Genomic DNA, 22,222 nt, shown 5'->3' on the forward strand with positions numbered 1-22,222 from the left:
CCAGATCTGCCTCCTGTAAGGTATGTTAGTGTGGACATATTATAGAGCCTCTTTTTTTTTTTTAATTATTATTATTTTTCAACATTTTTATTTTCTTTTTTGAGAGACAGAGACAGAGTGCTAGCTGGGGAGGGGCAGAGAGAGGGGGAGACACAGAATCTGAAGCGGGCTCTAGGCTCTGAGCTGTCAGCAGAGCCCGACGCGGGGCTTGAACCCCAGAACTGTGAGATCGTGACCTAAGCTGAAGTCAGACACTTAACTGACTGAGCCACCCAGGCGCCCCTATAGAGCCTCTTGAAGCTCTGGATTCTCTGTCTTGACACAGTTGTGAGGACCAAACAAGATGATTAACGTCAAGGGCATAAATGTAGCACTTGGCACAGAGCAAACACTCAACACACAGTATCTGTTATTATTATTAAAAAGCACTTTTAAATTTCACTTTCTTGCTTAAGCCTCCCTTACTCTGATGAGTTGGTATTACTTCTCTCAGATTTAAGGGTGAGAACTTGAAACTGATATGCCTAGTACTTATGTAGTAGAGCAAGAAATCAAGCTAAGCTTCAAGTCTGAGTCCGGAGTTTTATCTATGGGTGTGTGGAAGGTGATCAGTACACACCAACTATAATGAACCTTGCCTGGTGTGTCTGGCGATAGAGGGGGTAGACGGGTGATACATATAGCCTGACTCAGATGGCAGAAGGATACTAGCAAGGCCCCAGGTGTGGGGCACGGAAACAGACCACTGAGGGATGGGACCCAGGTCTACTCACCCCAGTACCCACAGTATCCCCAGCACTTAGCACATGTAAAGCATTCATCAGTACTTGCTGCTTTAACAAACGAAATCAAACTCTAAGGACAGCTCCAAGCAATGAACAGCCTTAGGGAAGGCAGACATTATATATAACATTCAGGCCTTAAAAGCCAGAAAAAGACTTGTAAGACTGACGCTGCCATTAACTGTGGGACAAGACTCCTGGCCTTAGTTTCCTTCCTGAAATGGGTCTAAACATACCCACCTCACCTACCTCGCTGTGAAATGATGTATACAAAGGAGGCTGGTAAATGACACAGCGTTCACACGCACATAAAAGCTACTATCATCACGCCACAGACTACTAAGGCAGTAAAGTGTTAAAAGTGTCACCTCGAGTTTGAAGCCCACGTCGCCCTGGTATTAGCTTATGAGGCCCAGAGCGTGTCACTTTTCTCCGAGCCTCAGTTTTTCTCAACCATAGAATGAAGATAACCTTGTAGGGCTTTTAAGAAGGGTAGAGAAAAAGAACACAGGGTTTGGAGTAAGATCGTCTTGGTTTCAAATCCTGACTCTGCCTCCTGCTAAGTAAACCCTCCAAATCTCAGTGTCCTATAATGGTAAAGTTGTCAGGACAGTAACAAAGAGATGATGTTGGTAAAAGGCCTGTCACGTAAGTGGCACTGGATAAATACCCACCATCGTCTAAACACTGGTACAATGGGGGGCAGGGGCCGAGTACTTAAAAGTGGGAGCTTGGAAAGTACTCTCCCAGGCTTTGCCACTTACTATCTCTACCTGTGCTACCTTGCGTAAGTTGCTTAACTTCTCTGTACCTCAGTTTCCTCACTTGTAAAATGGGGTTAATAACAGTACCAACTTCAAAGTGCAGCTAGACGAATGGAATAAATAAATACATATAAAGCCCTCTGAACAATGCCTGGCATAGAGTAAGCACTTGATAAATGTTAGGTGCTATTAATAGTAATGTTAACAATAATATTAATCACCAAGTGGAATAAGAGGGAGGGACTGTTTAATCCTGGGATGTGGGCATCCCATGGAATAATTCCAGGGAAGTCCCTGGACAGCTCTGTAGTCAAGTTTTCAGCTGCTGAGAGAAAGACTCTTCCATGGAAAGGACAGGAGGCTGGGGGGCGGAGGGGGGGGGGGGTTCCTGAGCAAAAGTCTCAATCCTGCTGACCAGGAAGCCAGCCTCTGGGGAGACAAGTCAGGCTCCTTGGAAGGGACACTGTGTTCCTGGCTCCGCCTGGCCTGACCGGGGAACAAAGGCACGTGTGTGTGGCCAGGGAGGAGGGAGGGGAATGTTTCCCTTTCAAGAGCGGAACAAAGGATCTGAGGCATAGTTGAGTGCGTTCCAATCCCCTCCCAAGCTAGCTCCCATTCCTCAGATGATTGTCCAACAAGGTTTTCAACCTTCTAGCTTCCTCTTGAAAGGTGAAGGGGGGAGGGGCTGACTCCACTTCACTCCATCCTCTGTCATCAGTCTCCAAGAGGCAGGATTTATATGTGCCAAACCTCTAAGATCTCTCTTAGGAGTCTCCATCCTGTGCAGGGGGGGGGGGGGGGGGGGGGGGTAGGGACCTCAGGGGAAACTCGGGGTTAATGGATGACACAAGGCACTGCAAGTGACAGGCTTAATGTCCCTCTAGGGGGAGTCCCAGACTGAAACTGCTACTGAGTGATGGAGCCTGGGAGAGAGATGGAGTTCTGGCCAGCCCCCAGAACAGAACTGTTCTGACAGAACTAACTGGAAATGCATTTTCAAATCTTAAAGGGTTGACCAAGGGCTGGGGAGAGAAGCTAGGTGAAGGGTGAAGGGGGGGGAGCAAAGAAAGTAACTGACAAGAGGAAAGGGAGGGACACGTCCAAAAAAAGTAGTTTGTGGGGAGGGGGGAGTCTTTAGGGACATTACTTTCCAGTTTCTACACTCTCACCAGCAGGAATCGGCTGCAGGGCTGGGACAGGAAGCAGTCCATGGAAGTCATTGCAATGGCATTTCCTGAAGAGCGAGAGAAAAACCTCTAGTTCCGAGGGGAGCTCTGGAGTCTGCCCAAAAAGCCTTGTAGCTTGGAGCTAGCTGTAAGGCTCCAGCTTGGCCTGAGAGTCTCATCAGGGATGAAACCAAGTACCAGAAGGTCCCAGAGGCAGTTTCTTTCTGCAAAAACACTATTTGCAAAAATCAATATGTAATAAATGGGAAGCCAGAAGGAGCCCTAGGATGTGGCTGCTGTTTGCTGCTGATACTGACAGTCACTACTCTGAGAACATTAAGAAGTGGATTAACTCACTGAGTCTTCAGAACAAGGCACTATTATTGCGGCTATTTACAAGTTAAAAGACTTGTCCACGGTCACACAGCAAGTAAGTGGTCAAGTGATCCACAGATCCAAACCCTGCCTCTTCCTCCCGATGTGTAACCTTGGGCAAGCCATTTCACCTCTCTCAGCCTGATTTCCCTCCGGCTCACCCCACTGCGTGGCTATATGCATCAAAAAGGCAAGGTGGATATGAAAGCGCTTTGGAAGTTGCAAAGTGCTACATAAATGTAGAATATTATTACTGTGGGGTCAGTGAGAAAGTACCCTGTATTGACACTGGAATTACTTAATTTTTATAGCTCAAGTGCTGTAGCTGTTGATAGGAAAGAGCCATCCTCAAATGTAATTAATATGCCTTAATGGTGGAATTGGCCACAAGGCTTAAGGCCAGTGACAACCAGATTCCTACCTAGACTGTCCACTTCAACCCTCTGTCCTACAGATTTGGGGGAAACTGGAGCCTGGGGGTGAAGTGAGTTGGCCAAGGAAAGACAGTGAGTCAGAGCAGAATGACAGAACAAGGATCCTGACTCTATGACCAGTGCTTGTACCACCACAGCACAGAAACACCATGGACTCCTACCATGACAAAAACACTGCTAGGACCCTGCCCTGAGGATGTGCTGGAGGGGCATGGAGCCCAAAAAAGGAGAATGCATGCTGAATGGGTTTCTGACTTGAGTTCTGGGGTAAAAATGATAGGAATTATGCTAACAACATGTACCAGGCTCTACACATCTTGGGCATGCCTCATAAGGTCTTTGTCATGACCTGATGAAGCAGATATCATTTGCCCCAAGGTTCAGAGAATTCAAGAAGCTTGCCCAAGGTCACACAGCTAGATGTGGGTGAGCTACGACCTAGGCTCAGACAACATTTCAAACAGAAATATTGCTAGAATGGAGGAGAACCATTCAGGATACCGCATTTGGACAGAACTATCGCTGAAGAACATCTAGCTTATTTAGCCTTGATTTCATGACCTCCTAGCGGTTAAAAAATGTGGCCTCCATCAACATGCCATGTGCAAGCTTGGCCATTTGCTCTTAGTCCCTTCTTACAATTCCCACTTCCGTCTCCTGATCCAAACCACTATTCTTTCTAACCTGGCAGTTGCACCAACCTCATCACAGGGTTCCTGGCTGCAGCCCTTGCAGAATTCAGATCACTTTACCCGTGCTCCAAACTTTTTTCTGGTCTCTCACTCATTCAACCACAGCCAAGTCCTCATCGTGGCCTGTAATGCCCTGTGCAATCTGGCTTTTGGCCACCTCTCCCCCTTCAATCCCAACCACTCTCCCTCTTGCTAGTTCTTCTCCTGCCACTTTCTTCAGGTTCGGGCTCAAATATTACTTTTTGGTGAGGCCTTCCCTAACCACTCTTAAAACTGCAGCCCCACCTCCCTTGCTAGGCATGCCCTATACTTCAACCTGCTTTATTTTCTTCACAGCGCTTACTCTCACTTGATATGTTATATACGCATAACGACATGTTTGTTGTCCGTCTCTCCCCGCTAGAATGTGAGCATCACAAGGGCAAAACTTCATTTTACTTAAGGCAGTACCCCTAGTACCTAAGACAGCCTGTGCATAGAAGCTCAATAAACACTGTTTGAATCAATGACTGAACCATCAGGTAAAGGAGTTTCCATTACTATTATTCTGGTTTCTGGTTTGATAGCTGTGTTTCTTCAGAAATTTAGTGGGCATCTCTTTCATTAGGTGCCTGCTATGCCCAAGACCTCTGGTCAGTGCTGAGGAAACAAGTATGGGCAAGACGCAGACTTGACCTTCAGGAAAACTCCTAAATCTGGCAGAGATGTGATTGTGTTAGAAATGTCTTCTTTACACTCATTTAACACTACCACTGTTATTTTTCTCTCATTTATTCGAGTTCTGCTGGGTATTTTACCAATAAAAAAAGGCTTGGGCCCTCTTCCCAGATATTTGAAACTGGTGATCATATTCTCCTGAGTCTTCTCTTCCCCAGGCTAAACAAAAAGACCCAGTGGGATTGTCTGACTCAGGTCTGCCAACTGGGAACGGGGAAGACAGACTGTCGGCTATAGGGACAGAAGAGAAGTGGCTCCAGGAGCAGAGTGACTCCTTCAAAGAAAAAAGAGGGAGTCCCGAGGGAGGACTCTGTGGAATTAGGTTGGAGGTTGGGGGTGGGGACAGGGCCCTGCTAATTAAGGTAGTAGGAGATTATGCTTCTGTCGAAGAGCAGCTCACTGGGAATTACCCCTAAATCTATCCAGGCTAAACCCGGACAAGACCATAGTTGCTGAAAGAAAGCCCCATGATGGAAGGCTGTGGCTACTCAAAATTGCTGAAGTCCATCGGACTCAGGACAGATACCTGCTGGGGAAAGGACAGCTGACAACCGCTGCTTCCTGCAGCCCAAACAAATGTGGTGACTGTCCACAAAAAGAAAAGAAAATCTTCTGGGTTCTGTCGAGACCCCCTGAAAAAACACCTGGGTAATTTTCTAGCAGAGGCTGAAGGGCTCCATGGGGCCACTGGGGAAATTAGTCCCAGGAAGTCTGGAAAATTCTGTGATGGTGACAGAATTTTAAAAGCAACGTCAAATGCACATCCAGAAGAACTGGGTGTTTTGAGGTGGAGTCCCTGAGATATTTCTACCTCACTTTGGGACCTGAATGAGATTACTAAAAATTTCCACGTTTGGGGTTTCTAATGGGGTTTCCCCAAGAAAACCGCAGAACTGCCAACAGCTGCTGAGATCTGCAAAGGTCACTGAGGTGCTTCAGCTAATCATATACCCAATGCCAAAGAAGCCAGAATAGGCAAGAAGAAACCTATAGAAACTAGAAGACCACAGAGCCATGCAACCTGGGAAAGGCCAAATTACGCTTCCTCTCCCCACACACTGTTCATTGCTCTCAGCAATGGTATTTCCATCAGGCTTAGGGGTTTCCCAGGCACAGAGATCCCAAAATGGCCTAGTCTACCTGGGTCCTCACCCTAAAGCTGTCCACATTCCCACTGAAAGCCCCAGAAACACTCTGTCCTACAGAGAAGGTCACACACATCATATTCCAATCTAGATGATTATCTCAGGAGCTGGCTTTGTTTCTTGAGAAACTCTGAGGCCAAAGTTCAGTTTTCTGAGGAAGAGAGCCCACTCATTAAAGAGGTGCTTCTTCCATCCTACAATTAAAGGCCAGGAAGGGCTTTTGTTCTAGATCCTTTACTAGAGTCCAGCTATGGCAGGTGGCTATCATTATTCTATTTTACAGGTGAGACAGACGGATGGACAACAGAGACAAACAGGTTCAGCATCTTGCCATGTGACTCCAGTAAGGCCGTGGTGTGGCTATGACTGAAATTCCAGTCCTTGGAACCCACCCACAATTAAGTAGACAGATCTGAAGCAGGCCACCTTCTCCCCACATGCACACGATTCTTATCTAAGCCTGAGAGGGCTTAACAATGAAAAAACTAACAAGAAGGTCACTCTGGCTAGGCAAAACCTTTAATGCCCACTTGAGTTTTACCAGTGCCAGAATCAGACTACCTGGGACCTGCTATGGCCAACAAAGGCACTGTTCTACCTGCACAACGCCAGCATCACAGACCAGAGTGAGTACCTCCACAGGCATGTTTTGTTTGGCCTTACTGCATCTCTGGCTTTCTGTGCCAGCATGTCTGGGTCACTTTATTACTCCCAGGACAACCTGATATGGGATGGAAAAGACTTCAAGCTTTGGAGTCAAGCTGACCTAGGTATAAACCCTCAGTCACTTAACTGGTTGAGGGATACCAGGAGCCAGTCATTTAGCTATCAGGAGTTTCACATGTCAACTGGGAATAAACCCCCCTACCTTGGAAAGTTACTGTGTGGGTTCTATGAAATAGCATGTCATTTCCACGAGGGAAGATACCACGTGCAGCTTATGGCCAGCACAGTGCCTGCCTCATGGTAGATGCTCAATAAATTTTGGTTGCGTAAATAAAAGACCCAACACAATGCCTCATACATAAGATGTACTCCATAAAGGTTCATTTCCTTCCCCTTTCCGGTAGGGATGCTAAATTTAGAGCATACCCCAAGGTGGTAATGGCCCATAAGTCCTACACTCGTGGATCCACCACAGCCTCCAGGAAGGTTTTGAGATGGCACTGCAGCAGCCAGTCTGTGCAGCTCAAACAGGATGGGTGGGTAGCTTCTATCCAAAGGATCCCCAGCCAAATGTTCTTTATGTCCTGGCCTCAGGGAGCATGTGTGCTGAGAAATGGTGCTGACATAACTTGCTCTTCTGCACACAACCCCTCTGTTCACCAAGAGGAAGTAACATACGGTATGTTGTCTAACGGGCTCTGAAAATCCTTGAGCAAAGAGACAGAAGATGGAATTTCAATCCAGGGGCGATCTGATGAACTCACCCTATGCTGCTGTGTCTAAAACCTCTTTCTACGTACAATACCGGGCGACTGGCAATTCTCTGATCCACGTAGCCCTCTGCAGAGGCTGGCCGACGGAACAGGCTCCTCTCCCAGACTGTCTTTTGTTAATAGCTGGCAACAACCCACCTGGTATTAGCACCACTGGCCAAAGACAATAGTTGGGCAAGGTGGGCATAAGGCCCAAGTCTACTAGGAGATGCCTCAGAGGGTGTGTCTAAAGCGCTGGAATCCCATCCCTCCTGGAATCAGCTGAACAAATATTTGCCCCCAAAGAGAATCAAAGCAGGAGGGAACGGCGAGGTCATCACACAAACCAACAGGAACTATTTAATCATTTATCCCCCCAGGGAGTTCATTTACAGAATGGCTTTCAAGTCTGGTCGGCCTTAGCTGGAGAGCTCTCCACCTTTACCTCCCCAACCCCACCCCAGTCATCTGACCTCTACTGACTTGACCCCTTTGTATTTTACAAGAACTAGCAGCAGGAAGAGTTAATGAAGTTGCAAAGAAATGGGAAATAAGACGGGGGAAGGGTTCCAGGGCAAACTAGGAGGTCTCTTGCTCAGAGGTAAACTGAAGTGCCACGCCCTAGGCCCAGCCTATGGATAATTTGCATTCTTGACATTCCAGAGTCCCCGGTGCAAGGCCCCTTCCACCTCAGCTCCTTCAATAGATGACTTATTTCCCAAAGCCTGCTCAATTTTCTGGGTATTCTGAGGGGACCAATACCTCTCATAAGCCCTGCACCTCCCCTACGCAGGGAGAGAAGCAAGGAAATTAGGACCCATCTCACTGTGGAAGAGCAAAAACTGCCTACAATGACCATTGGTAAAGAACCTCTCACCACTGTCTCCTCCTAATTTGGTGATGGGCAAGAGAGTTCTTCCTCCTTAAAGAAAGGAATGAGGCATGACTCCTGGGCCTAGAAAGTGCGTCTGGAACCAGTAACAACTACTACTATGGAAACTTGCTGGTGCCAGTCACTGTGCACATTAGCTCCGAGATTTACAATATCCTACAAGGCAAAGAGGGCTTGCCACGTTTTTTTAGTGGAAGAAACCGAGGCTCAAGGTAAACTGGCCTGTCCAAGGTCACACAGCTGGTTAAGTGACCGGGCTGGCACTCAAGCCTAGGTCAGTCTGTTCCCGAAGCCTGTCACAGAATCTCAATGTCCTGAAGACCGGGTTCTTGCTTTGCCAGCACACAGTGCTCCATGAAGAGGCCCCGGGGCCCTGGCCGGAAAGCAACAGGCAGAACAGCTGGAGCTCCCCAACCGACCCCAGGCAGCGAGGTGCAAAGTCCCCGGGCTTAATGCGTGACACAGCAAGAGCTCGGCAAACAGGCCAGCCATGCAGAAAGTTACACACTTGGGAGCAAAGGAACATAGGGGAGCAGCGCAAACACGGCCAGCCCCCTGGCACAGCTTACATTGCCCTAGAATCTGACCATCCTCAGCCATCCATGCCAGTGGGAACTTCTGCCTGGCCGTGCCCTGTTCTGAGAGGAGAGGAACATGTATGCAAACTCTGAAATAAAGGGGAACTTGAGTTGTGGGAGGGAAGCCCAGGACAGGACTGACATCCCGGGGGGAGTAAGAATGGAGGAGCTCACAGGCGTTACGCTCAGCAGCCCTTTCTGTGGTGAGGGGAGCACTGACTGGACTCACTTCCCACTCGCAAAGATTTGGGGCCAAATAAACACACAGGCTGTTTTCTTCCGCTGGGAAACTGGAACACGAGTATGAAAGAGCGGGGCCGTGAGGGTGACCGGAATGAAAGCTGCCTGGTCCTTCAAGATCTAGGTCATCTGTATTTGAGAACAGCTAACCTCTTGTGGTGCAAGGAGGCCGGTCACATCTCCTTAACAAACAATACCTCCAATAATCACCCGGCACGACAGTATGGAGAAGCAGGGGAGAGGCTGTTAGGGATCTCTCTGACCAGAAGCCAAGAGAAAGGGACACACAAGGGGCGTGGTCCTTACCCAGCCGCCGTTCTCCTGGATCCAAGGCTCTAGGTGGTCGTTCAGGTAAGTGGCCATCCAAGTTGCGATCCGACTCACCAATACCTGCATCTCTTTGTCTACGCTTTCCACGCACAGTGCCCCACCGAAGGAGAAAAAGGCCACAATGCGACCCCAGTTCACCCCATCCCGGAAGAGTTCGTTCACTACCTGCTCAAAGCTCTGATATGCTGTCCCTGGGGTGATGTGAAGCTGGGATGTCAGGTCGCTGAATGCCCGCCGGTACCTCAGTTCAAACTCATCCCCGGCCTCCCTCAGCGCCTGCTTCACCGCTGCCATGGGGATCACCTCCCGGGCATCCAAGCTGCTGCTGTGGCCAGTGGCTCCATTCACCGCAGGGCTGTCCGCCAAGTGCCAGGATGGGTTGCCATTGATGGCACTGGGGGTCTCCATCTCCGATTCAGTCCCTTCTGGGGCCTCAGTTCTGTTCTCTTCCACATCACTAAACTGACTCCAGCTGTATCCTTTCTGGGAAAGCTTGTAGGAGAGAAAGTCAACCACCAGCTCCCGGTTGCTCTGAGACATTTTTATAATAGGGATGGGCTCGACCAGTCCATTGTCCAAAACACCTGCTCACTCACTGAGTCTGTTCTCTGCTTGGTGGTTCTCTTCTGAGATCCAAAGCCAAGATAAGGTTCTGATGGAAGAGAAAGAGCTTCAGGAAAAAAAAAAAATTAATATGCATGCCATTTACCCTACAATATCCCATTCCCCCTGGAGGTACCAGAACTGGTTTCTTTGTGGCTCTTAGGAAGGTCTGGGTCTAGCTTCCAGGAGACTTCAATGAAGTCAAATTGAAAGCACCAGTGGGCTCTTTCTGAATCATCACACAGGCTTTTTTTTTTTTTTTTTTTTTTACTCCAGCCACCCCTTTTTCTCCGAAATGCCTTCCTCAGAAAGTCACCCGCACGGGCAGTCTGCCCCCCATCCCCACCCCCGCACCACCTACATTCAAATCCGTCTCAGGCGACCGCAGGCAGGTGCAACCCCCGGAAGATCTTTTGTAACATAGGTCGGGAGAAGAGGTGGCAGCCGGGATGCCGGCAACTCAGCCGGCCTCACGGCGGCTGGCAAAAAAAGGAGCTCTGGCCGGAGGGATCATGCGACCCGGCAGGCTGGGAGCCCAGAAGGCGATACAGGAATTACGAAGCTCAGGAACCGGCCCCCTCGCTTGCTTCCTCCTCCATCGCCCGGATCGAGGGCGGCCACTCGGCAGCGGCCTCCTGCCACCCGAGAGCCCAGCCCCCTCGCTCTTGCACGCCCCTTGGCTCTCCGCCTACTGGGAGCCAGGAGAACTCTCCCGGAGGTGGCTGGTGTGGGGTTTAGGTTTTTTGTTGTTGTTGTCGTTTCTATTTAAGTACCAGCCCGGGGTAAAGCTTCCGAAACCCTGAAGGTACTTCTCAATGGGGTTCAAGGTTTCGAGAAGGGACAGAAGGAGGGGGAAACTGCCTCGGATCTGCGGTCTGACTTCGGAAAGGCCATCCCCGGGCCTTTCCGGGAGGCTGACGGCCGGGGACCCCCCAGAAACACCGCCGATTTTCTTTGAATTCCCCAAAGGCCCTGGAAGTAGCGGCGGTGGTGGGGGATTGCCGGGTCCTCCATTCCCCGCACGGACACAATGGCCGCCGGCGCCCTGCACAAAGAGGGGGTGAGGGTGAGGCTCCGGGCCTCTCCTCAGGTCAGGGAGAGGGCCTGAGGCCTGCTCGAACGTCTCCCCCCCACCCCCCGCCCAGCTGAGACCACGTTTTCCTGAGGACAGGCCCAAGGTGGCTTCCTGGCGCCCCCGGGAGGCCTTGGGGGCCGGGGGCTGCACCTCTCCGGAGCCCGGGGCGGGTGGGCTGCGGCCTGGTGGCTTCTCCCGCGCGCTAGGCCGGGTACCCGCCGGGCCACCGCCCCGTTGCCAGGCAACCGCTCTCCCTCAGGGGCGCCCCCTAGCCCTTTCAAGAAGGAGGGGTCTCGCCCCCGGCGGTCCGCCCCGGCGTAGCCAATCTGTAAGTCCAGTCGGCACGGAAGCGGGACGGCGAGGGCTCCCATTGGGCGCAGCGCCTGCCACGCACAGGGGAGGCGGTGCTCTCACCTGCGAGCCCCGCGAGCCGTGGGGGGCCACGTCCCCCCTTCATCGGCCAGGTAGTTTCCAGACGCGAGGGCTCTTCGTAGCCAAGTTCCGCGCTGCGGACCCGGGCCGGCCTACCTGGCTGACGGCTCGTGCTGTCTCTTCCGAACGAGCCGGCCTCAGTTTCCCCTGAAGAGACCGGGGGAACTTGCAAGCTCAGTCACTTCCGGTGCCGCGGCAGCGCGCGCGAGCCCGAGACGCAAAGGGAGTGCGCGCCTTGAGGACTGGCGTCAAGACCTGGGAGGGAGCGCCCCCTTGCGGCAGATCTGGGGAATATGGAGACGCAAAAAAAAAAAAAAAAAAACCAAAAAAGTCAACGTTTATATTCACATTTCGGTGCGTTCACTTAGTCAGTGTCCTCTATCTGTGTTTATATATCTAAAAAGCGTCGCGTTATAACTAAGAACGTTGTGTCTGGGATTCCAACTCTGTCAGCTGGGGAAGTTATTGAACTGCTCTGTGCCTCAATTTCCTTAACTGTAAAATAGGTGAAAACACAACCTCCCTCATTGAGTTATTGTGAGGATTGAAAGAGTTGTTGTTTGTAAAATCTGTAGCACAGTGTGTGGTCCATAGTATATGCTGCATAAATGTATTCAACAAATGTTTATTATTTGGGTTGCTGAAGATAGAAACAAGACAAGACATGATCCCTGCTTTCATGAAGACTTAAACCCTTGAGCTGGAGACAGTAAACAACTAAGAAAATACACAAACAAGGAAATTTCAAATAGTGACTAGTGCTATGAAAGAAGTAAATCAGGTTATTGTCATAGAGTGAAGGGAGTGTGCTGCTTTAGACTGGGTACCCAGGGATGTAAACCCTGCCCTGCCAGCCCAGTGAGAGAGGCATTTGTTCCACAATTGCTTATGTGGGATGGCCAGGGGTGGCCTCTTGGAAAAGAGACCTAGAACCCAAGACTTAAAATATAAGAAAATGATGACCCATGGTGAGAAACTAGAGAACAGCAACCTCGGTAGAGGGAACAGCTTAATGCAGAATGTTCTTCAGAACAGGACGATGTTGGCATGTTCCAGAAACTGGAGAAGCAAGTTGAGGGAGGAGAAATGTGGCATGGCAGGAGGTTGGAAAGTTGACCATAGAAGTGAGTTAGACTTGAGTCTAAACATTGAGGGGCTCCTGTGTGGCTCAGTCGGTTGGGCGTCCGACTTCCGCTCAGGTCACGATCTCGCGGTCCGTGAGTTCGAGCCCCGCATCGGGCTCTGAGCTGATAGCTCGGAGCCTAGAGCCTGCTTCTGATTCTGTGTCTCCCTCTCTCTCTGACCCTCCCCCGTTCATGCTGTGTTTCTCTCTGTCTCAAAAATAAATAAACGTTAAAAAAAAAAATTAAACATTGAGAGGTGTTTTGTGTTAAATTAATTAATTAAAAATAGGTATACGGGAACACTGAATATTAGAAATATACAAAGGGCTCCTGGGTGGCTGAGTTGGTTAAGCAACCAACTCTTCATTTCAGCTCAGGTCATGACCTCATGGTTTGTGGGATCAAGCCCCACATCAGGCTCAGCACTGACAGCGCAGAGCCTGCTTGGGATTCTCTCTCTCTCTCCCTCTGTCTCTCTCTCTCTCTCTCACTGCCCCTCCCTCTCTCTCTCTCAAAATAAATAAATAAACTAAAAAAACTACTTTTAAAAAATAAAAATATACAGAGAGCATAGAATGAGAAAAGTAAGTCCTCTTCCCACGTCTGCTTTCCAATCCACAGCTCCCCCCACATCAATCACTTTCTTCTGTAGTCTTTCAGAGATGGTCACTGTATTCAAATGCAAATTATGTGTACAGATTTTTTACACAAATGCTAGCTCGCTATAGACACTTCTACATCTTGCTCTTCTGGCTGAGCTCTACATTTTTGGTCTGCCTCGATTTTTAAAAAAAAAAAATTTTTTTTAACATTTTATTTATTTTTGAGGCAGGGAGAGACAGAGCATGAACAGGGGAGGGTCAGAGAGAGGGAGACACAGAATCTGAAACAGGCTCCAGGCTCTGAGCTGTCAGCACAGAGCCCGACGTGGGGCTCGAACTCACGGACCGCGAGATCATGACATGAGCCGAAGTCAGCCGCTTAACCGACTGAGCCACCCAGGCGCCCCTGCCTCAATTTTTAAAATTAACACACAACTTTATATAAATACCTGCCTTAATTTACTTGCCTAATAGTCTCTTTGGGTACATTTGGGTAGTTTCCATTCCTTTCTTATTACAAACAATACTATAACTCATCCATTCGTTATTTTGCGTACGTGGGAGTTTATGTTAGGTACATTCCTGGAAGTAGAATGCCAGTAAGTGAGTACACGAACTTGTTTTTGTTTTGTTATAATGGATATTGGCGAAGTCCTCTCCCATCGGTTGTACCAGTTTGTCCTCTCCTGTCAGTGAAATATGAGAGTGCCTTGTCCTCACATCCTGAACTGCAGCGTGTTGCCACTGAGATAGATAAAAACGAAGAGGCACTTTTATTTTTCTTTCTTTTTATTTTTTCACCAAGAGTGAAGTCGAGCAATTTTTCGTATTGATGAGTCTTCTTCTGGGGGGAGTTTGTTGTGGTGAATTCTCTATTCATTTCATTTGCCCTTTTTTTCAGTTGGTCTTTCCATTGAGCTTTGTCTCATTGATTTATAGGAATTTTTATCCTTTTTTTCTACATCTAAGCTGTAAATATTTTTCCAGTTTATTTATTACCATGGACAAACTTTTACTTCGTGTGTATTTTTTTTTTAAATTTTTTTTTTTTTCAACGTTTTTTATTTATTTTTGGGACAGAGAGAGACAGAGCATGAACGGGGGAGGGGCAGAGAGAGAGGGAGACACAGAATCTGAAACAGGCTCCAGGCTCCGAGCCATCAGCCCAGAGCCTGACGCGGGGCTCGAACTCACAGACCGCGAGATCGTGACCTGGCTGAAGTCGGACGCTTAACCGACTGCGCCACCCAGGCGCCCCCGTGTGTATTTTAATGTATCAGTCTTTTCCTTTGTGGCTTCCAGGTTCTATGTCATTCTTAGGAAGACTTTCTTCAATTCAATATTAGAAAAAAAATTCTCTGTACTCATCTAGCTTTTACTTGGCTTCATATTTTATATTTCAATCCTGTGCCATCATAAAGTCACTTTGGTATATAGGCTGTGAGGCAGGAATCCACAATTTTTTTTTTCCAAATAATACCCAGTTACCCCATGACTATCATCTTTTCCCAACTCATTTGATATGTCTGTATTATCATAATCTACATTCCCAAGTGTATGGGGCCAATTTCTGAACTTTCTATTGTGTTCATTGGGAGAGTTTTAAACTGGGGCAGGATGTGATCTGCTTTCCTTTTTGAAACCTCCAGTGTCAATATGAAAATTATCATCATGGAAGTCTATGATGTGCTTTGGGGGTCCAGCAGAGGGCAGATCAACCCAGCCCAGAGACATGGGCTTTATTGAACTGGTCCTTAAAAGGAGAATAGGATTTTGCCTGGAATAGAAGGGAGGTAAGGGGCATTTTAGGCAGCAGGCACTGCCTGAGCAAAGGCACAGAGGTCTAACCTGAGAGTCAATGGTGTGTTCTAGAAATAAATTGGGATGGCTGAGAAGGGAGTGGTGGTAGCAGAGACTGAATGTAAATGTGTAAATGCGTGTTCAGGACACTGCATAGACACTGGAGGAGCCAGCCAGGAAAGGACGTGAAGAGATTTATATTTTGGAAAGATGGATAGAGCCTTTTGGGAAGGGAATTTTGCAATATTTACCAAAAGCCTTAAACACCAGTCTGGGAAGATCATTGAGAAATGATCTTTGATTGGAATTGAATTTAAGAAGTGAAATGCATCCAAAGATTTATCCACAGAGATGTTTGTGCAAGGTTATTTATTTATTTATTTATTTTTAAATTTTTTTAAATGTTTATTTATTATTGAGAGAGACAGAGACAGAATGTGAGTGGGTTAGGGGCAGAGAGAGGGGGAGACACAGAAGCAGAAGCAGGCTCCAGGCTCCGAGCGGTCAGCACAGAGCCCGACGCGGGGCTCGAACTCACGAGCTGTGAGATCATGACCTGAGCCGAAGTCAGACGCTCAACCAACTGAGCCACCCAGGCGCCCCTGTGCAAGGTTATTTATAACACCAGAAAGAAACATTAAAACTAAGAAGGGCAATAAATAGGGTGACGGTTTGCATGGGTTAAATTCCACATTAAGATTGTTAACTGAGGTATATTTAATATAGTGGGAAAAGGCTCCAAACATAACACTTAAAAATTACAAAAATTGTGATTTATAAAAATATATATTACATGCAAGATGTAGTAGAAGGAATTATACCAGAGTTCAAAAGGTAGTTATTGTTGAGTAGTCAAATTATGGGTGATTCTCTTTTTTTTTTTAATACTTTTCTGTGTTACCTGACATGACTACATTGTTTTCATTGGAAAACACTGTTTTTTTAATGATTAATTTTTTAATTTTTTTTAATGTTTATTTATTTTTGAGAGAGAGAGAAAAACAGAGTGCGAGCAGGGGAGGGGCAGAGAGAGAGGGAGACACAGAACCCTTAGCAGGCTTCAGGCTCTGAGCTGTCGGCACACAGCTGCACACAGGGCTTGAACCCACAAACTATGAGATCATAACCTGAGCCAAAGTCAGACACTTAAGCCACTAAGCCATCAAGGCTCCCTGGAAAACATGTTTTTAAAAACATGTTTGCTGAGATTTAGATGATGAGGTAATGCTTGCGGTGTAATGTTAAGTGAAAATAAAAGTATACAAAATTAGGGGCCCTTGGATGGCTCAGTCAGTTGAACATCCAACTTCAGCTCAGGTCATGATCTTGCAGTTTGTGAGTTTGAGCCCCGCCTGGGGCTTGCTGCTCTCAGCGCAGAGTCTGCTTCAGATCTTCTGTCCCCTTCTCTCTCTGTCCCTCCCCTGGTTGTGCCCTATCTCAAAAATAAATAAAACATTAAAAAAAATTTTTTTAAAGTACACAAAATTAGATATGTGATACAATCTCATCTCTAAATACCATGCATAGGAGAAAGGCTAGAAAATCAATGTGATAAAGACAAAATCCTTACACAGATGCGAAAGAGAAATGGTACAGAGTGGTCAGTAAATCTGAAAAGATGCTCAACCTCACTAGTTATCAAGGAAAATGAAAACTAAGACCTCAGTGAGATACCATTTCACACCCACCAGACTGGCAAAAAGGAGAAAATCCAATAAAATCAAGTGTGGTTCCAAGAATATGGAACAACTTTGGGGAAAAAAATGGATTACTACCTAGTAGAATTGATGATGCCCAGCAATTCTATTCTTTGATACGTGCTCTAAAATAACCCTTGCACATGTACTGATTCAAGTATAAGAATATTTATAGCATCTGAATGCCTGGCTGGCTCAGTTAGAGGAGCATGTGACTTGATCACAGGGTCGTGAGTTTGAGCCCCACGTTGGGTGTAGAGATAATTTTTAAAAAAAAATTTAAAAGAACATTTATAGCAGTACTACTTATAATGGCAAAAATTTGGAACTACTCAAGTGTCCATTATAGCAAAATGGTTTAACAAATAGTAGTATATTTATACATAGTAATATGATACAATCAGAAAATAAGTGGATTTAGTTACATACAGCATGAAAGAATCTTAGAAACATGTTGTATGAAAAAACTGTAAGAGAATAATGAAGTATGATTCCATTTATACATAGTTTGAAAACAGGAAAAACTAATCTACATACTATGGAGGATTTGTGGTAGCCAGCCTCATCCAAGATGGCCCCCAAAGATCCCTCCCTCCTGGTATTCACGTCCTTGTGTAGTCCCCTCCCACAATATATCAGAGCTGTTCTATGTTACTGATGGCAAATGGCTGAGGTGATGGTATGTCACTTCCCAGACTAGGTTATCTCCTTCTCTCTCTCATCACGCACTCTGGGGGTAACCAGCTGCCATGTTGTGAGCAGCCGTACAGGGAGGCCCATGTGTGGTGAGGAACTGAAACCTTCTGCCAACAGTCATGTGAAACTCCTCCTGCCCCAGCCTCCAGGTGATTATAGCCAACAGCTTGACTACAACCTCATCTGAGACCCTGAGCCAGAACCACTCTGTTAAGCTGAATTTCTGACCCTAAGAAACTCTATAAAGATAGTATTTGTAATTTTAAGCTGCACTGTAGCTATAGATAACTAATACAGGGATATATACCTATGTGGTAAAATTATTAAAAAATGTAAAGGAATAAGAAACACAAAATTCAAGATAGCCATTGCACATTAACAGGGGTGGGCTCAGGATGAACTGGGGAATCAGATACGATTCAAAGTTTGAAAGATAATGGAAATGTTCTTATTCAATTGAATTGTACATATATATTCAGAATTTGTTGCCTCATTTTTTATACATACATATATTTGTATTTGTACCTACTCAATATCTCATACAATCAATTTTAAAAATACTGGAAGGATGGGGCATCTGGGTGGCTCAGTCAGTTAAGTGTTTGACTCTTGATTTCTGCTCAGGTCATGATCTCATGGTTTGTGAGATAGAACCCTGCTTCAAGCTGTGTGCTGGGATTCTCTCTCCCTCTCTCTCTGCCCCTCCCCTGCTTGCATGCTCTGTTTCTCTCTCAGAATAACTAAATTTTTAAACAAAATCTTAAAAAACTAAACTAAAAAAAAGACTGGAAGGAATTACAAGTAAGAAAGCATTAGTTTTAAAATGAGAAATTAAAATAAACATAAAAACATAAAAATACATAAATATGAGCATGTAAGGATATAGATATGAGGATTTGCTATATTTATGAAAAGATCTCTGAAAGATACGTACTCATCTTTTAACACTAATTTTTTAACTGAGGGAGAGGGATTGGTGATGGGGTGTGGTAAGAGGCATAGGGCTTTTTCACTTTTACTTCATGTATGTTTATGAACCCAGATGGATCTCGCTGCAAATCTTAACTCTGGTATGTGGCCTTGGGCCGTTCATGTCACCTCTCTTGAGCCTCCGTTTTTTCCATCTGGAAATTGGATATAATTGCACCTACCTGGCAAGGTTGTTGCAAAGATTAAGTGAAGTCATGGATGTACAGCACCTTATATATACCTTCCACTCTGTCATAAGCATTTTTTCTTTTGTTGTTGTTGTAATTTAAAAACCTATTTAAACAGAAAAGATCTCACATATTGAAGTATCTGGCCTACGGACCAAGCCAGTGGCCACTACAAATGAAGAGGATGGAATTTCAAGGGGTTCTCTCTCTTTCCTCTTCCCAAAAGACAAAGGCCCCACTTGAGCCTGGCTACCACTGATTTTACATGAGCTTATTGAAAAGAAACCCTTGCATCAGCGGTCACTCCCTCCCCCCCACCCTCAGCACTAGCAACCATCAATCTACCTTCTGTCTTTATGGATTTGCTTCTTCAGGAAATTTCTTATAAATGGAGTCATACCAATTTGTCCTTTTGAGTCTGGCTCCTTTTACTTGTATGTTTCAAGTTCATCTGTGTTGTAGTATGTATCAGTACAATTGATTTTGTTAAAAAATACTACTCCTTTGCATGGATTTACCACCCCTTATGGATCCATTCATCAGTTGGTGGACATTTGGGTTGTTTCCTATAGTCTGTTGTTTTTAATCACAGATTCCTAAGATCTCTATAATCCTTCCCCAAGAGGAATTCCACATCAGCCATGAAGAAAAAGACCAGGAAACACCTGTAGAGCTCCCTTTGCTTGGGTGGATGGGAACTATGGAAGACAGAGTGGTGCCCCCTTCTCAGGGATCCTTTGGATGGCTGTCACCAATGGCTCACACTTGCAACTTTCTCCAGGCAAGTGTTCTTGGGTGACTGTAGCCACTCTGCCTGGAGGTATTTGAGAGTTAGTCACCACCCATAGCCAATGACTGGCTGGTGTCTATTCTCCACGAAGTAGGAGGACTCCATCAAGCTGGAAGGCAAGTACAGATTTTTGGTTTGGTGACCACTGGTTAGATGTCGGAGGGACTGACATCTAATGGCACAGAATGAAGGAGCAGATTTGGGGAGGCAAAGGTAGAAGTTGGTTGTTTTCTTCTCACTTTCAAAAAATAAGAGTTTGAAGAGTCTGAGTAACTTTCCACCCCACTGGCTCCTCCTCCTCCTCTCTCCTTCGCATATTTCTCTCCCCTACCATACTTCCATTATAAAAAACAATAAATTCAAATCACACAAATAATACATGGCCACATTCTTTTCTAAAGCAAAGATAAAACCCACATTATCTATCCTTTCTGTCCACAATCCAGTTTAATTCCTTCCCTCTGAAGTTCCCACATTTGTCAGTTTGTTGTGAATTCTTTCATACCTTTCTGTCATATATACATCTGTGTTTAATTTTTTAAATTTTTATTTATTTTTGAGGGGGGGCAAGCAGGGGAGGGGCGGGGGGGGGGACAGAGGACCCGAAGCAGGCTCTGTGCTAACAGCAGAGAGTCCTATGTGGGGCTCAAACTCACAAACTGCAAGATTATGACCTGAGCTATAGTTAGATGCCCAACCAACTGAGCCACCCAGGCGGCCCATACATCTGTGTTTAGAAGAGGCAATGTAGGGCAATGGTTAAGGGTTTGGCCTCTGGAGTTGGACTTCTTGTGTTCAAATTCTGGCCTGTCACATTCAAATCGTGTGACCTTAGGGAAGCTGTCTACCCTCTCTGAGCCTCAATTTCCTCAATCTATAAGGCGAAAATGAGGACATTACCTACCTCATAGAGTTATTATTAGGATGAAATAAGTTAATAAGTATAAAGTACTTCAAACAGTGCCTGGTATATGGTAAGTGCCAGGTAAGTGCTAGATGTCATTATTTATACACACCCACAGAAAAAGTACAGCATTGTTTTGCATATTTTTTTTTAATTCAAATTCAGGTTAGTTAACATACAGTGTAGTATTGGTTTCAGGAGTAAAACCCAGTGATTCATCACTTACATAGAATACCCAGTGCTCCTCCCAACAAGTGCCCTCCTTAGTGCCCATCACCCACTTAGCTCATCCCCCCCCACCTACCTCCCCTCTAACAACCCCTAGTTTGTTCTCTGTATTTGCATATTTTTAAAAAACATAATGGTTTCAGGGGGGCCTGGCCGGCTCAGTCTGTGGAGCATGCGACTCTTGATCTTGGGTAATGAATTGAAGCTCCACGTTGGGGATAGAGTTTACTTAAAAAAATAAATGTAACAAAACCATAATGGCTTCAGAATGAATTCATATCAATCAGCAATTTGTTTTTTAACCAAAAATGTGTCTCAAAAATACTTCCCTGTCAGTCCGGATCAATCGAACTCTTTTTGAACTGATGCTTAGTATCCCATGTTATACCCAGGTCATTAAAATGCCTTCCTACTTACGGACATTTAGGTGGTTTCCAATTTCTCACAACTACAATGCAGTAGCCTACTAATTGATTTCCCTTTTTCCATTCCTGTTCTCCTTCCCTCTGTTTTCAGCACAGTAGCCAAAATTATCCCATTAAAAGCAGAGAACTGACCAATGCTCAAAACCCTCCCAGGCCTCCCACCTCATTCAGAGTAAAGATCAAAGTCTTCACAATAGCCCAGTTGGTCTGCCAGAATATCTCCTGACATTCTCCTCCTTGTCCAGTTGATTCAGCCACCCTGACTTCCTAGGTATTTCTAAAACACGCCTGCTATGCTCTTCCTTCAGCTATCTGGATGGCTCACTCTTCACCTTCTGCAAGTCTTTGTCCAAATGTCCCTGAACTACCCTACTTAAAATTACAACACTCCTTCACATGGAGGCCAAAACAGTGATGGTGAAATTGTGGGTACACTGGACCAGATGTGTCTGCCCTTTCAGCTCTAAAATGCTGCTTTGGTGATTTCAGACCTCACAGTCTGCCATACAGGAAGAATGGGAACTTGAGACTCCGTCTAGAATGTCATCAATGCAGAAGGAATGACAGGAGATGAATCCCTTGGGTCAGGCTCACCCCTTGGAACGACTTGGGAAGTTCTCACACACATCCTGGCCCGAGGCACTGCTCATTCACTCACTCACCTACTGAGCACCTTCTGTCTAGTACGCCCTGGACCCAGCACAGGTCTGCTGCCCCTGCTCTCCTAATGTAAAGCGAGCTCCCTTTACCTCCACCCCAGCCTGGGCCTGGCTACTCCGTGGCCCTGCAGGTCCCTAGTAGCTGGGTGATTGATGTGTCTGCTGAAAGTGGGAGGCCACAGCGTAGGCAGACCCTGTCCTTCCTTTGTCTCTGTCCAGCCCCTGCCTTCCTCCTGTCATTGTTATCTGCCCCTTGGGGCCTGGAGAGCAAATGATTTTGCATTTACCACCTCCTACTATACTACATCATTTATTTACCTTGTTTAGAGTCTATCTTCTCTAGTGGAATGTCAGGTTCCCAAGGACAGAGATTTTGTCTGTCTTTTCACTACTCTATCCTCACATTCAGTACAGTGACTGACACATGGTAGGTGCTCAATTCATGCTGTAGTAACCGTGCCTCTGTACCTCTATGTGAAAGTAGATGAATATCTCTT

The 22,222-nt window shown here is 46.3% G+C and overlaps 1 protein-coding gene across 7 annotated transcripts in view; it reads right to left on the reverse strand.

Moving 5' to 3' along the window:
• Nucleotides 1-11,845, reverse strand: part of BCL2L1 (BCL2 like 1) — a 51,198-nt gene extending 39,353 nt beyond the window's left edge. Inside the window, exons 1-2 of one of the 7 annotated variants that reach the window (XR_013554547.2) lie at nt 10,498-11,455; nt 9,510-10,203 (exon numbers count right to left, since the gene is read on the reverse strand). Coding sequence is in view for 6 of the 7 variants with exons in the window: in XM_078444173.2 (XP_078300299.1) it covers nt 9,510-10,073 (564 nt within the window). In the remaining variant the exon portion in view is untranslated. The other 6 variants (XM_078444173.2, XM_078444175.2, XM_078444171.2 and 3 more) reach the window with 6 other exon arrangements.
• Between the last annotated feature and the right edge of the window lie 10,377 nt (nt 11,846-22,222).

Source organism: Panthera onca, chromosome A3 (genome assembly GCF_046562875.1).
Source record: "Panthera onca isolate mPanOnc1 chromosome A3, mPanOnc1 haplotype 2, whole genome shotgun sequence".
NCBI lineage: Eukaryota > Metazoa > Chordata > Mammalia > Carnivora > Felidae > Panthera > Panthera onca.